Consider the following 15,203-nt stretch of genomic DNA (forward strand, 5'->3'; position numbering starts at 1 on the left):
TCAGAGGTAGAAGAGTCCTTTTCTTCTCCATGTCATTTGTCTCCTTGATATTAGCCACTTCTGTTATGAGACCATCTATTGATTTAGATGTCTGGGCATGAGCAGGATGAAATGTCTTCAGATAGAGAATTGTGCCTTTGAGGCTTGACATAACATCAGAGTTTGAAATTTTATTCTCTGCCATAGATAAGAATTCTTCAGCTTTAGTTGGCTCCAGAGAATGCTGGTGGCTCAGCCAGAGTTTATCCCAAACTTCATTTGGTGGATCAACCTGAAGATCCCTGGGAAGTGGCTCAGAGTCTATGGTCAGAGTTTTTAGCCTGGCATTATACTGGCTGGTAGACTCCCACTTTTGTTGTAGATGTGACACAGGAGCTTCATCATCATTGTCATCATCTGAACTGTCATCATCCTCAGTATCATCTTGTGTAGATTTCTCAGCATCTTGAACAGGATCAGGAACAGACTTTGCTTTATCTGACTCAGTAATGGGAGCAACAGAGTTTGGCTTAATAGATTCTGCACCAGTCATTGCAAGAGACTGTAGTGCTTCCATTGCAACCTTGTCAGATTCTTCAACTACAGTATCTGACCTGTAGTTTTCAGGAGCTGTATCATGAACAATGGCATCCTCAGGAATCTTCATTGGAGATTGAGGAATTGGAGTTGGGGTTCCATGATCAGATATGGGAGATTTGGGATCAGACACTGCTGTTTCAGCTTCAGCTGTAGCTTGCTCCTTGCAAACAATTTCTTCATCTACTTCAGATGAAGTAGAAGATGCTGTAGGAGATGTTAGAGGAACAGCTTGGATAGGAAGCACCATCAGAGCTTGAGAATGTTCAGCAACTGAAGTGGATGGTGTTTGCTCTTCCTCAACTGTGAAGTCTGTTATTTCAGTGATTGGGACTTTTGCCCTCTCAGGCTTTTGAGCCCTTCTTTTGAATCTGGCTGGCTTTTGTTGTTGAGGACTGGTCTGAACAGGGTCAGAGTTTGGAGGAATAGGTTCAGAGTTTACTGCATGTGCAGGTTCAAGATCATCATAGTCATAGGCTGCAACCAGTCTTCTTCTTTTCTGCTTTTGAGGAGAAGCAGCTTCAGTGTTCACTGGAATCTCAGAGTTTGCTTGGATCTCAGAGTTTACTTGAGCCTCAGAGTTTAAATGAGCCTCAGAGTTTACTGGCTCATCAGTGTTTGTCTGCACATCAGGGTTTGCTTTCAGAACATGTGTAGCAACAGAGGTTCTAGTTCTTTTGGCAGTGGAGGGGGCTGCATCAGACTTTGCAGCCTTTTTAGGCTTGGATGCAGAAGTTCTGGGTTGTTTGGGGATTGTAGGAGAGACTGGAGGTTGAGGCTGTTGTGGTTGTGGTTGTTGTTGTACTGGGGGCATGTCCATCCTAGCTCTAACTTGAGCTGGAATTAGAAGAGGTCTCTGAATTGGATACTTCTCATCCTTGGAGATGAGGTCCTTAAACACTCTTTTATGAAGCCTGAATGGCTTGATCTCATCAACAACATCAAAATCTACCTCACCAACAGTAGCATTAAACAATAATTGACAGAATCTTGAGAAATATATGACTTGTCTATTCTCATGCATTCTTTCACCAATATTTCTAAGAACTAATCTACCAAAATCAAAATTAGTAGAGTAGATCAGAGAATACCCAATCTGCAGCATGTCCATTGGTATGGCATCCCAGTTTGTAGACTTCTTTTGAAATGCCCTTGTGATGCAGTCGAAAAAGAAACTCCATTCCCTTCTGAGCCCTGGGCGCTTCAGTTGTCCCAATTTTTCAAGTGATTCACTGTAGCCCAAATCAGTCATCATTGTTCTCAGATTTGCATCTCCATTAGTGATATAAGCAGTGTCAAGTTCTGGTAGGTTGAATGCTGTTCTGACTGTGGCTGGAGTAACAAAATACTCCTCCCCTTCATATGAAAACACAATTGATGGTGATCCATCTTCACCACCATTGTCATACTTACCCGTCCTCCAAAAATTGATGATTTGGCTTCCTGAGAGTCTGGCAGGAGCGGTAAGAGCGGTAGCAATGGCACTCTGTGCAAGAAATTGCTGCATGGGATGATAATCCCTTGGAGCGTCGGCAGAGTTTAGAATAGCAGCATGGTTATTGGTAACAAATTCCACACCTGCAAAGATGAATGATGTAGTGGCCATGAGAACAGAGTTTATGAAAGAAGGTGTTTGAGGATGTGTGTGAGAGAAGATTTGAATTTCAGAGAGAAGAGAGTAAGAGTTTGTGAAGAGAGTGTGAGTAAGGATTAAGTGTATAAGAGAATAATGAGCAATATAATCTGATGTGATAAACTCTTCAGATTTTGTGTAGCTGTACACGTATGGCTCTTTGTTCTCTTGGACACCTGTCAGATTTTAACTGGTAGATGAGAGTTAGTGGGATTGAGAAAAGAGAGTAATAATCATTAGCGTAGTAAAACATGTGCAGTTATAAATGCTGATTACACGTTCACCTATTAAAATGTTTTTCATGTAAACCCACTAACAATACATCCGTTTGGAATACTCCCTTCATATTCTCTGAATATTTGAACTCCTGAAATGTATAAGTGTTTATAAAATCAAGATCAAATCTCTCGAATTTCAAACTCTGAGATTTAAATTAAAGAAAATTAATTCTTAATACCTCAGAATAAAGACATAATTTATAGAAAATTCATCGAAAAATCAGAGTTTGTCATAAAATCCATAGCTCAATAATGTGCTTGTGAAATTATGTGTGTGATTTGACATATTTAATCAGAGACTGGAGAATTTCACAATTTCGTAATTATAAGGTAGACAAAAATGATTTACTTAAACTCTCAAGACATAGACAACAGACATACTCTGATGGAGAAATGTGTAAGAGAAACTAACCCCCCCCCCCCCTTTTTTTTTTTTTTTTTCTTCAAAGGACGCTTTTCAGTGTAAATGAATCACGACCTTTAAATATATTTTTGCAACAGTATTTCTCCAGTAATCAGAGATTGTGACAGGTCACCATAGATTATAAAATCTTGGCATTTACTTAATACCAGTAAATGTTTGGGTCTTCCCAGTCACTGTCATATAGACATCTAAGATCTCAAAGGAGTACCATGCTTATTTGCAAGGGTGTATATAGCATCAGAGTTTATAATCAATGTCTAATTTATTGAGAGAAAATACAAATTAATCAGTCTCACTTATAATTAGGATATGTGAAGTAATTGAGTCTCAATGATATCAACATGCATATGGTGTAATATAGTAGCACAAAATTGAGATCAAGATTAAAGAACCGAACTGAGATTCATGATTACTAATTCAGATCATGCTTCATAACATCTTCACAGGTTATTTGTCTCATAGAAATAAGAATGAAATCATTAATCAAGATTCAGAGTTTACAACATCAGAGAATATCGTCAGAGAGTGACATCAGAGAATGTCAATCAGAGTATAGCAAACAGAGTATATCATCAGAGAATGTCATCAGAGTTTAACAATCAGAGTATATCATGGTAAGTGTGTGAGCAATACGTATGGTAAATTGACAATTTAAATTTGAAAGATCTGACCATTATGTTTACTCAGTTCCTGATATCATTCCTAGCTCATTCACCAGCCTAGTAAAGGTTGCTTCACTTAGTGGTTTGGTGAATATGTCTGCTAGCTGCTGTTCTGTGGGAACAAAGTGAAGTTCAATGGTTCCTTCCTCCACATGCTCCCTTATAAAATGATATCTTATACTGATGTGCTTTGTCAGAGAATGTTGAACTGGGTTTCCTGTCATAGCAATAGCACTTTGGTTATCACAATAAATAGGAATTTTAGAAAAGGATAACCCATAGTCCAACAATTGATTCTTCATCCAAAGAATTTGAGCACAGCAGCTGCCTGCAGCTATATACTCTGACTCTGCTGTTGATGTTGAAATGGACTTTTGCTTCTTGCTATACCAAGAAACAAGTCTTCCACCTAGAAATTGACAGCTCCCACTGGTGCTTTTCCTGTCAATTTTGCAACCTGCAAAATCTGCATCAGAGTATCCAATTAGACTAAAATCTGATTCTCTAGGATACCATAATCCCAATGATGTGGTTCCCTTGAGATATCTGAATATTCTCTTCACAGCAATCAGATGAGGCTCTCTTGGGTCTGCCTGAAATCTTGCACATAGACATGTGGCATTCATGATGTCTGGTCTACTTGCAGTCAGATAAAGCAAAGATCCAATCATTCCTCCATAGTTTGTGATATCCACTGATGCACCAGTATCTTTGTCTAGTTTGGTTGCTGTTGCCATAGGAGTAGTTGCAGCTGAACTGTCTTGCATACCAAATTTCTTCAAAAGACTTCTGGTATACTTGGCTTGATTTATAAAAATCCCATCTTCAGTCTGTTTAACTTGTAAACCCAGAAAATAACTGAGTTCCCCCATCATGCTCATTTGGTACCTAGACTGCATGAGCTTGGCAAATCTTTGACAGAGTTTAGCATTAGTGGAGCCAAAAATAATGTCATCAACATAGATTTGAACTAAGAGCAGATCATTACCATGATTCAAATAAAACAGGGTTTTATCTATGGTACCTCTAGTAAATCCATTTTCAAGAAGGAATTGAGCCAGAGTTTCATACCATGCCCTTGGAGCCTGCTTTAGTCCATAAAGTGCCTTGTCCAATCTATAGACATAGTCTGGATGCTTTGGATCCACAAAGCCTGGAGGTTGTTCAACATATACCTCCTCATCCAGTTTCCCATTTAGAAAAGCACTTTTGACATCCATTTGAAATACCTTGAATTTCTTGTGAGCAGCATAGGCCAGAAAGATTCTAATTGCCTCCAATCTTGCAACTGGAGCAAATGTCTCATCATAATCAATACCTTCCTGTTGTGAATATCCTTTTGCCACAAGCCTTGCTTTATTCCTTGTAATGACACCCTCACTGTCAGTTTTGTTTCTGAACACCCATTTTGTACCAACTATGGATCTGTCTTTAGGTCTTGGTACTAGGGTCCATACTTTGTTTCTCTCAAACTCATTTAGCTCCTCCTGCATTGCTTGAATCCAGTCAGCATCTTGAAGAGCTTCCTCCACTTTCTTAGGTTCAGTTTGTGACAGAAAGCAATGATGTAGACACTCATTTGCTGTAGCTGTCCTTGTTTGCACACCTGCTTCTGGATTGCCAATTATTAAATCAGGTGTGTGAGATTTTGTCCACTTCCTAGCATGTGGAAGTTGACCATTTTCATCATTGGATCCTCCCCCTTGATCCATGCTCTCCTGATTCTGTTGATTATTCTCTGTAGCTCCCCCTAAATTTGTGCTATCAGAGTTTGAATCAGTATTCTCTGATGAGTTTGAGTCAGCATTCTCTGATGAGTCTTGGGTAGAGTCTGAACCATTCTGATGCTCCCCCTCAACAATTGCTTCATTATCATGAACTTGTAAATTTTCACCAGAGTTTGTTGTACTTTGTTCACAGTCAGAGTTTGACTGTTCATCAGAGTTTGTCGAATCAGAGAATATTTCTTCATTTTCAAAATGCAGTCTTTCATGATCATCCATGTCTGCTAAGCCAATAATTTTCTTGTCATCAAATGACACATGTATGGATTCCATGATCACCTTGGTTCTGAGATTGTAGACTCTGAAGGCCTTTGTTATCAGAGGATAACCTACAAAAATGCCTTCATCAGCTTTTAAATCAAACTTGGTAAGCTGTTCTGGATGAGTCTTCAATACAAAGCATTTGCATCCAAATATATGAAAGTACTTCAGATTTGGCTTCTTTTTCTTCACCATCTCATATGGGGTCTTGCCATGCTTATTAATCAAGGTTGCATTTTGAGTGAAACAAGCTGTTTGAACAGCTTCTGCCCAGAAATAAGTAGGTAATTTAGCCTCATCAAGCATAGTTCTGGCAGCTTCTATAAGAGTCCTGTTTTTCCTTTCAACTACACCATTTTGCTGTGGTGTACCAGGTGCAGAGAATTGTTGCACTACACCTCTTTCTTTGCAGAACTCTTCCATTGTTGAATTTCTGAACTCAGTTCCATTATCACTTCTAATGATCTTTACTTTGTCTTCAGATCCATGATCCAGTTGCTTCACATGATCCATCAGATGCAAGGCTGTTTCATCTTTAGTGTGAAGAAAATATACCCAAGTGTATCTGGTATACTCATCAACAATAACAAGAGCATATTTCTTCCTTGCAATGGATGGTACATTAACTGGTCCAAATAGATCAACATGTAGAAGATAATATGGTTTCTTTATTGAGAATTCAGTCTTACTCTTGAAAGATGTCTTTCTCTGCTTGGCCTTTTGACATGAATCACATAATCCATCAGATGTGAGTAGTGATTCAGGGAGTCCTCTCACAAGATTTTTCTTTATAAGCTCATTTATAGAGTTGAAATTGAGATGTGAGAGTTTCTTGTGCCACTTCCAACTTTCTTCTGCAGAGATTCTTGTAGACAGGCAGATTGCTTTTCCTTCAGAGTTTGTAGGCAAGTGGATTTCATAAATATTCCCATGTCTGTGAGCTATCACTGCCACTTTGCCTGTTGACTTGCTTACTATCTCACTGTGTTCTTCATAGAAATCAACATGATATCCTCTGTCACAGATTTGACTGACAGAGAGTAAATTGTGTTTTAGCCCTTGAACAAGAGCTACATTTGATATGATGACATTTCCAAGATTGATGTTGCCATATCCCAGAGTCCTTCCTATGTTGCCATCTCCATAAGAAACACTTGGGCCAGCCTTCTCCACAAACTCTGACAGCAGGGACTTATTTCCAGTCATGTGTCCTGAACAGCCACTGTCCAAGACTAGAATATTCTTCCTGTTGCCCTGCAATCACAAAGACCACTAATTGTTAGTTTTAAGGACCCAGACTTGCTTGGATCCCTTGGCCTTATTAAGTTTGTTAGCTTTTGCAGCGGAATAATGATTATTATCAGAGTTTGAGCTAACAGACTTTGCAACAGAGTTTGTACTGGAAACAGAGTTTGTACTTGCAGAGTTTTTATTAACCTTTAAAGAAGGTTTCAATTGATAATAATCATAATACAAACTATGATATTCTTTGCAAGTATAAATAGAATGCCATAAACTACCACAATGAAAACATGGATCTTGTGGTTTATATCTAATACTACTTTTTCTAACTCCAGACTTTGTAGGTAAAGAGTTAATGTCCTTGTTCTTCCTGCAAAAATTAGCAAGATGATTAGTATTCCCACAGTAATGGCATGTCTTCCTAGGTGCATTTGGAATAGGCATGTAGTTATTACTCTTGTCTATTCCAATCTTGCCATTTCTATTTTTCCTAGGCTCCCTGTTTTTGTCATCAGACTTTACCTCTTTAAGCTTATGTTTAAGCTGTTTCTGAGTCATCAGTCCTATGTTAACCTGTTTGGGCTTATCAGATTTTAAATTGTTGTTAATCTCTGATTTTGGTCTATTCTGTTTAGACTTAGAGGATTCAGCAACAAATTTAACAGGTTTAACCTTAGGTTTTTGAGTTTTAACAAACTCTGTTTTTGATGACTCAGCTTCTGAGTTATCAGTGTAACCTAGTCCCTTCTTCCAGTTTCCACTACCTAAGATATCCTGAGTAGTTTTGCCTGAATTAGTCCATGTCTTAATGATCTCCCTTTCCTTAGCAAGTTCTGATTGAAGAGATGCATACCTCTTTAATAATTCATCTTTGATAATGACAGCATCATCTCTTTCTTTCTGAACTTCCAACATTTGAACTAATTCTTTTTCTAGATAATCATTCCTTTTCTTTACACTTAGAGTTTCAGATTTTAATCTTTCATTTTCTAAAGTCTGATCTCTAAAGCTGATATGCAAAGTTTTAAGAAACAATCTTAACTCAGTTATATCTTCAGTATCAAAGGCAAGAGTAGAATGAGGTACCTTTGTAGTAGATTCAGAGTTGTTGTCAGTGTTTGCCATCAGAGCATAATTGACTTCTTCCTCTGAATCAGATGTATCTGTCCAGTTTCCTTTCTTGGTGATAAAGGCTTTTTCTTTTTCCTTCTTGGCTTTCTTGCATTCAGATGCAAAGTGACCCTTTTCACCATAGTTGAAACAGGTATACTTGTCAGCCTTTCCAGCTTTCCCTTCCTTGCCCTCATTCTTCTTGAAGTTCTTCTTATCATAAACTCTGTCAGAGTTTCTGTCTTTCCTTAAAAAACTTTTGCCTTTGTTGAACTTTTTGTAAGCCAACTTCTTGAAGCTTTTCACCATCAATGCTGCTAACTGCATCATCTCACCATCACTGTCATCAGAGTCTGAGACATCAGAGTTTGAGTCATCAGAGTTTGATGACTCAATGTCAGACTTTGTGACATGAGCTTTTCCTTTGCTCTTAGCAGCTTCCTCTTGAACTTTCAGAGCAATAGACTTTGATTTGCCTCCATGACGTTTACTTCTTTGCTCCATCTCAAGTTCATGGGTCTTCAGTCTTCCAAAAACATCATCAAGAGACATTTCTCCAAGATCAATATTATCTCTTATTGTGGTGACTTTCAAATCCCACTTTTCAGGAAGAGCCAGAAGGAATTTGAGGTTTGAATCTTCAAGATTATATTCCTTATTCACCAGAGATAAGTCATTCAACAGTTTGACAAATCTGTCATACAGATCTGTCAAGGACTCACCAGATTTTGAGTCAAAGTGCTCATACTCCTGTGTAAGGATGGTTTTTCTGTTCTTCTTGATGGCTTGAGTTCCTTGACATCTGGTTTCCAGAGCATCCCAGATTTGTTTAGCAGTTTTGCACCCAATCACCCTATTAGACATTGCATTATCAAGGGCACTGTGCAGAAGGTGTTTCACCTTAGAGTCTTTACCAATTGACAAGATGTCCTCAGGGGTATAATCTTTCTTTTCTTTTGGAACCATCTTCTGAGGTTCATCTGCAAGCCCAACAGAGAGCTTTGTGGGCATATGTGGTCCATCATAGATCCTGTCAAGGTATTCTGGATCAACAGAGTCTAAGAATATGATCATTCTCTCTTTCCAGACTGGATATTCAGATGCCTTAAGGATTGGAACTCTAAAGGATAAAGCTTGTGATTTTTCAGACATGATTGTGATTAAGATCTCACTGTAGTAATCTTAACAGAGCTGGCTCTGATACCACTTGTTAGGTCCTATAAACTCACTATATAAAATGATATAGTGATCACAATCTGTAACACAGTATGACAATATAAGAGATTGAAAACAATAAACTCTTATTCACAAAGCTTGAATGGTTACAAAAACTCTCTCAGTGACTTATAATGTATCACTAAGAGCTGCTAGGGTTCTTAACAATATACTCGATAACTCAACTCATATAGAGTAACCCTAATCTGTGTTATTATAGACACAGTTACAAAATCAATCTCTGATTTGATATCCTATAAATCAGCTATGTATTCTATCAATCAAAGATTGCTCCAGTTTTCTGTTTAGTTTCCATAGTCAGCAAATCACTCCTCGGCTTCTATTCTTCCTTGAAGTATATCCGCTTCTGAGCTCTTTCCACGTGTAAACTCTGACGAATCTTGACTATGTAAACTCTGATCAGACTTTATCAAACTCTGGTCAGACTTTACTAAACTCTGATCAGCTTCATCAAACTCTGATCAGCTTCCAGCTTAAACTCTGATCACTTCTGTTCTAAAACAAACTTTAAGAACATTAGTAATCATCAATTATATCTAACATATTATTTATTATATATTATGTACAAATTATATAAACTTTACAAGAAACCCGACCGGATGCATATAAAACCGACCACAGTTTTCCAGAAAACCGACCGGATGCATATAAAACCGACCGTATGCATATAAAACGACCGGTTCCCCCTTTGACTTCGGTCGGTTTTAGTGAAAAGTCAGTCAAAGTCTATGTATTTTATTTATTATGTATATATAAATTATAATAATATAAACAAATATATATAATATATAAATATATATATATAATATTTTATACGTAATATTTTATATAAAATATATTAAGAAGATAAATATATACAGTCACTGCGAGCTATCTCTTCAGTCTGCATCATCAATGCATGACTGATACATACACGTATGGTTACAAGTGAAGTGTCCGGAGAGGTCGGTGTGAAACCTAACTCTTGTTTCCTCCTTTCTCACGGTGGCAAGTAAACGTTGTTCATCCAGTCCCCTTTGACAGTATTCAAAGCAGATCGTACACTGCCTCGTACTACTCACTATCCCGTGTCTATATATTATTGGCTCATTTTTTAATATATATTATTTTAACTTCTGTTTCCTAGCTTCACGTGCCTAGAATTTAAGATTATGCCGATCATTGCAAGTATCCGGTCTTATAACTGATATATGTCATAAGCAGTGTTCTAATTAAAAATCCCCGATTTAACCGAGTAATCCCCGATCAATCCACTGCAAGGTCGGCCATTGATTCGATTTTTACCAAATACGATTAATCGTTATATATATATATTTCTTAATCGAAGTATATATGATAAATATTAAAATTAAAATATGATATTACTTTAAATATGAATAATTATAGAGTTTATGAATATACTAAATAGCTAGTATAGTAATATTATTTTTAATTTAAAATTAAAATATTATTAAATAATACTAGCTATTAATATATAATATTATCTTAATATTTTTAATATTAAAATATTAAAAGCTATGATTTTTATTTGATTAAATAATATAATTTTGCCATTTTTTGAATTTAGGGTTTACTAAAACCGACCACTTTGTGCTAAAACCGACCGATTAAGTTTTTGCGCCTAAAATTTCACGAAAAGTTAAATGACGCGCCATTGTGAAACGACGTCGTTTCACAGGACCCAATGTCATAACCGACTGCCCTGGCGGTCGGTTTTATGCTCTATATATATAAAAAAAACAGCCGTTTTCTTTTTCTTTTTATCTCTCAACTGTTATCTCTCTCTCGCTCTCAAACCTCTCTCGCTCTCAACTCCCTCTCTCTCTAAAATCTCTCTCAAATGGCGATTCAATCTCTCATCTCTCTCGCTCGGAACTCTCTCTTTCTCAACTCGCTCGTGATGATGGTTGTACTCGATTCTCTATGCGAATTTGTGGTGGATTCACAAAGGAGGGTTTCCTTTCCTCGGAAGAAGAAAGCCACTTCACTTTTCAGTTTGGGTTCAGATGATTCGGTATGCTTTTCAGTTTCGTTTTTACAGTTTTTCAATTTTTCGTTTGTATGTGTGTATGTGTATATGTTGGTGTGTATGTGTATCTGCATATATATGCTTGAATTTGTGTTAATTTCTGTTAATTTCATATATGGGTATGTATTTGTGTATGTTTGTATGTGTATAATTAGTTTGTGTTAATTAGTATATACGTGTATGGGAAATTTTGCATGCAATTTGTTCGTCGGTTATGTGCAATTTGTCGGTCGGTTATACGTGGGGAGAATTTTTTTCTTAAGTTTTCAATTTGTATAGTTTTTGGCCTCCAATTTGTATAATGTGTTTGTATTTGTATGTGTTTGTATATAATATGTATAATGTGTGTTTGTATTTGTATGTGTTTGTATATAATTTGTGTAATTTGCCTTTGTATAGTTGAAGAATAGTTTGTATAATTTTTGTTTGTATAGTTTGTAATTTTGTGTAATTTGTGTTTGTGTTCTAATTTTGTTTGTAGGGGCTCTTTGGAATTTTTTCTTAAATTTTCAATTTGTGTAGTGTTTGGCCTCCAATTTGTATAATGTGTGTTTGTATTTGTATGTGTTTGTATATAATTTGTCTTTGTATAATTTGTATAGTTTGTATAATTTTTGTTTGTATAGTTTGTAATTTTGTGTAATTTGTGTTTGTGTTCTAATTGTGTTTGTAGGGGCTCTTTGGTTGGGTAATGATGGTCGTCATGATTTCAATGACGATATATATCATGGCAAAAAAAGGAAAGCAAAGGACAAGGACAAGGACACCAATAAAGGCAAGGGAAAGAGTGTCGGTAGTAGTACAAACAAAAGGAAGACGAAGGGAAAAGGCAAGGGAAAGACGGTGTTGCGTGACGAGCCAACGGATTCGGATACCGAATCGGATCCCGAGCAAAACACAAGGGAGGCGGAGGCGGAGGCGGATCGGTGAGAAGAGTGAGGAGACCGCGGTCACATTCATGTGGAATTTTTGGAGCTAAGATACCAACAAGACCTCGACGGATCAATATCTCCGATGGACAGTAAGTATATTGTTTTATATGTAGTGTTTTGTAGTGATTTGTAATGATTTTTAGTGTTAAATTTATGTAGTGTGCGTTAGTTATCAAAAATTTATTCACGAGTTTATATTTATTATGTTCTTATATAGTATTGAAGATGATGAGGCAAAAAAGACTTTGTTTGCGATTATTCGGGCAAGATGGCCTTTGGGTAAATACACGTTTAGTGACATAGACGCGGCTTACCCAAAGTGGCTCGGTCTAAGGGTTGAGGAGTTTCTGGTAAGTACGTTTTTGTTTATAGAATATGTTTTTTGATTTTGTTGGTAATTGGTTTGGTACATTTTGTTGGTAATATATTTCTGCTCTCGTTCTCACAACTCTCGATATATCCCCTTGATGTGCCTACGTACCCCTTTATATAGGGGATCAAGCCGTACGTAGTTCTATAGAACCAAGACTCCTAGTTTGATCAGGACTAGGTCTCTTGGGGATAAGACCAACCGTGGGTCGATGACTTATCACTTAGAGTTCTACTCCAGTTAGAAGTAAGCCTTGAGGCATCTACCTTAGACTCCTAGTCCAAGTACATCACGGATACGGCATCATCTCCACTACGAGAGATGACACTAACCGCTACTTTTCGTAGCATGGAGGAGACATTGGATAGAGCCGTGACCACTTCCTTGAGGCGTAGGGACGCGTCCTTACCCCCTAGCAAAGGTTCTCACTAAGAGGTAAGACAAATGAGGAGCCAAGTTACACGATCGTCTCAGTCCCCCAATGAGGGCTAACTCACCAGAATACAGGACCCAGACATATGATCGGCCTTCATGTCACCCCTGAGGGTCTTCTACAACCGTGATCACCCCAAGCCCCCGCACGAGGACAACCCGGCAGATAGCAGGATTGGGGATTATAGATCACGCCCGGTCGTAACCCGGGAACTACCAGATGAGCCTGATAACTTCCAGATGAGCCTGGCACTAGTTCTCATATCCCTCGGAAGGGTAGGTCTTCGTATCCCTCGGAAGGGTCGTCATTGAGACTCACTCATCCTCACACTCATATAACTTACTCGTGGGCGCGACCATGGAGGGCGCTCCCTTCGTCTTCATCATTTATTTCTTCTTATACTTCAGACATGTGACACCTGCTCTTGAAACAAAGGGCCGCGCCTCCCGGGACTACCCCGTGGAGGGCGCGCCCTTCCTATTTCTTCGTAACCAAAACCGGCTATAACAAGTACTCCCCAGATTTCGTAGATATTGCAAATGTCTATGGAATCTCTGCAAGCCTAAACATCATGATCCTCCTGCTGTGCGTTCTTCCGAGGGCGCGACCTCTATCATCAAAGGAATTTGAAAAGCCATAACTGTTAGAGGGACAGCTGTCACATTTGATTGTTTACTATAAATACCCCTTCACCATCTTCATTTCATCATTTCCACATCCTCTCTCTCTTCCCGGCGACTCAACGGCACTTTTACTTCCAAGCGGCGATTCGTCCATTTCCGGCCACTTCCGACGTTTCCATTCCAGCCAATCGATTCCCAAGATCTCAAGGTACATTTTCGTTACTCTCTCGCAAGATTCCACCATGTATTTTGCTAGATTTAGCACCATGTCTTTTCACCTTCCTGCTGTTCTTCATATTCATACGATTATATATGTATATGTATATGCGTGTATAAATCTCGCCTGCGTTTGATCCAAACCTGTACTAAGTAACAATTCCTTACCTGTTTGCCCGACAAAGCCAGAGCACACGGAGGGCGCGGTCATGGTGAAGGGCGCGTCTTCCGTGTTAGCATCCTTTAGTTATACCTCCATCTTTAGTTAGACCAATAATCATGGTCTCCTCCGTAGATGTCTTCTTCTCTTTTCATGAGCAACCAAGGGCGCGCCCTTTTGGGGTAGGGCGCGACTCTCTTTTTCCACTCATTTGTATTCAAGCAATTTCCACCCGCACCTTCTACTTTACGTTATCATTCTTTCTCATTATTCATCTCCAGGGGCGCGCCCTTACAGCTTCTTTTCTTTTCCTTTTCAGCTGGCAGACAAGGGCGCGTCTCCCCCTTTTCATCCATTCCGAGGGTTCTTAAGTCGCATCGGCATTTCAGTTTCTCCCCCTGAGGTCTTTCCCCCTTCACCTCCAAGGAGTCCACAAAAGGTTCCCCAAGAGCTTTTAGATAAAATCAACAGACAGATAACAGAAGGTACCTTTATTTCAGACATGGACTCCTCTTCCCCTCATCCCGAAGGTACACAGACTGCCCAACAACCTACAGGATGGGCGCGCCCTGACGACTATGATTCGGAGAGCGAATCTTGGTTCGAGGACGCTCCCACACGCTCTAAAACCGTCAAAGCAGCCCAGGCCGCGCCCTCTAGGGCAACTGAGGCCGCGCCCCCCAAAACTGACAAGGGGAAAAACATAGCTGTTGAAGACTCTCCTCATTCCCCATCACACTCCTCTCCTCGTCACAAGAATTCCTCGGATTCCGAGGGCGCGCCCTTGGAGGGACCCAATGATTTTGTTATCACATCTACGGACAGCTCCCTAGAACCTTATGAGCATCCTAAAATCGAAGCGTGGGAAGAGGATGTCGACTGGGAGGCCCTTTCTGACAATGAGACACTGTCTCCTAGAGCAGTGGAGGCCATCAAAAGGAGGGCAGGCAAGATGTCCTGCGTAGACCAGGAATCTTATATCTCCTGGGACGAGCTCGAGTGGATCCAAAGCTACTACAGCATGCAGGGAAAATCTGTAGTCCCCAAGGAGGGGATGCGCCCTCATCGGTTTGATAGGGAAAACATTAGAATCCCCAAGATGGTCACCACTCTGAGGCATGTACCACTAGGCGTGACCGCGCCCTTGCCTCAATACTATATTGACTTATGCAGTTGGTTCGAGGTCGCGCCTATACAACTCTCCCCCAACTCGTATATGCTAGCAGCAGGTTTA

At 39.1% G+C, this 15,203-nt stretch overlaps 1 protein-coding gene across 1 annotated transcript; it reads right to left on the reverse strand.

Moving 5' to 3' along the window:
- LOC135151493 (uncharacterized) lies at positions 1–13,807 on the reverse strand. The gene is made up of 4 exons (XM_064089973.1): positions 13,656–13,807; positions 973–1,313; positions 272–783; positions 1–60 (listed from the first exon to the last, which is right to left on the reverse strand). The coding sequence occupies exons 1-4, from the start codon at positions 13,805–13,807 to the stop codon at positions 1–3; spliced, it is 1,065 nt and encodes a 354-aa protein (XP_063946043.1).
- Between the last annotated feature and the right edge of the window lie 1,396 nt (positions 13,808–15,203).

The sequence above is a fragment of the Daucus carota genome, chromosome 3 (genome assembly GCF_001625215.2).
Source record: "Daucus carota subsp. sativus chromosome 3, DH1 v3.0, whole genome shotgun sequence".
In the NCBI taxonomy this organism is placed as follows: domain Eukaryota; kingdom Viridiplantae; phylum Streptophyta; class Magnoliopsida; order Apiales; family Apiaceae; genus Daucus; species Daucus carota.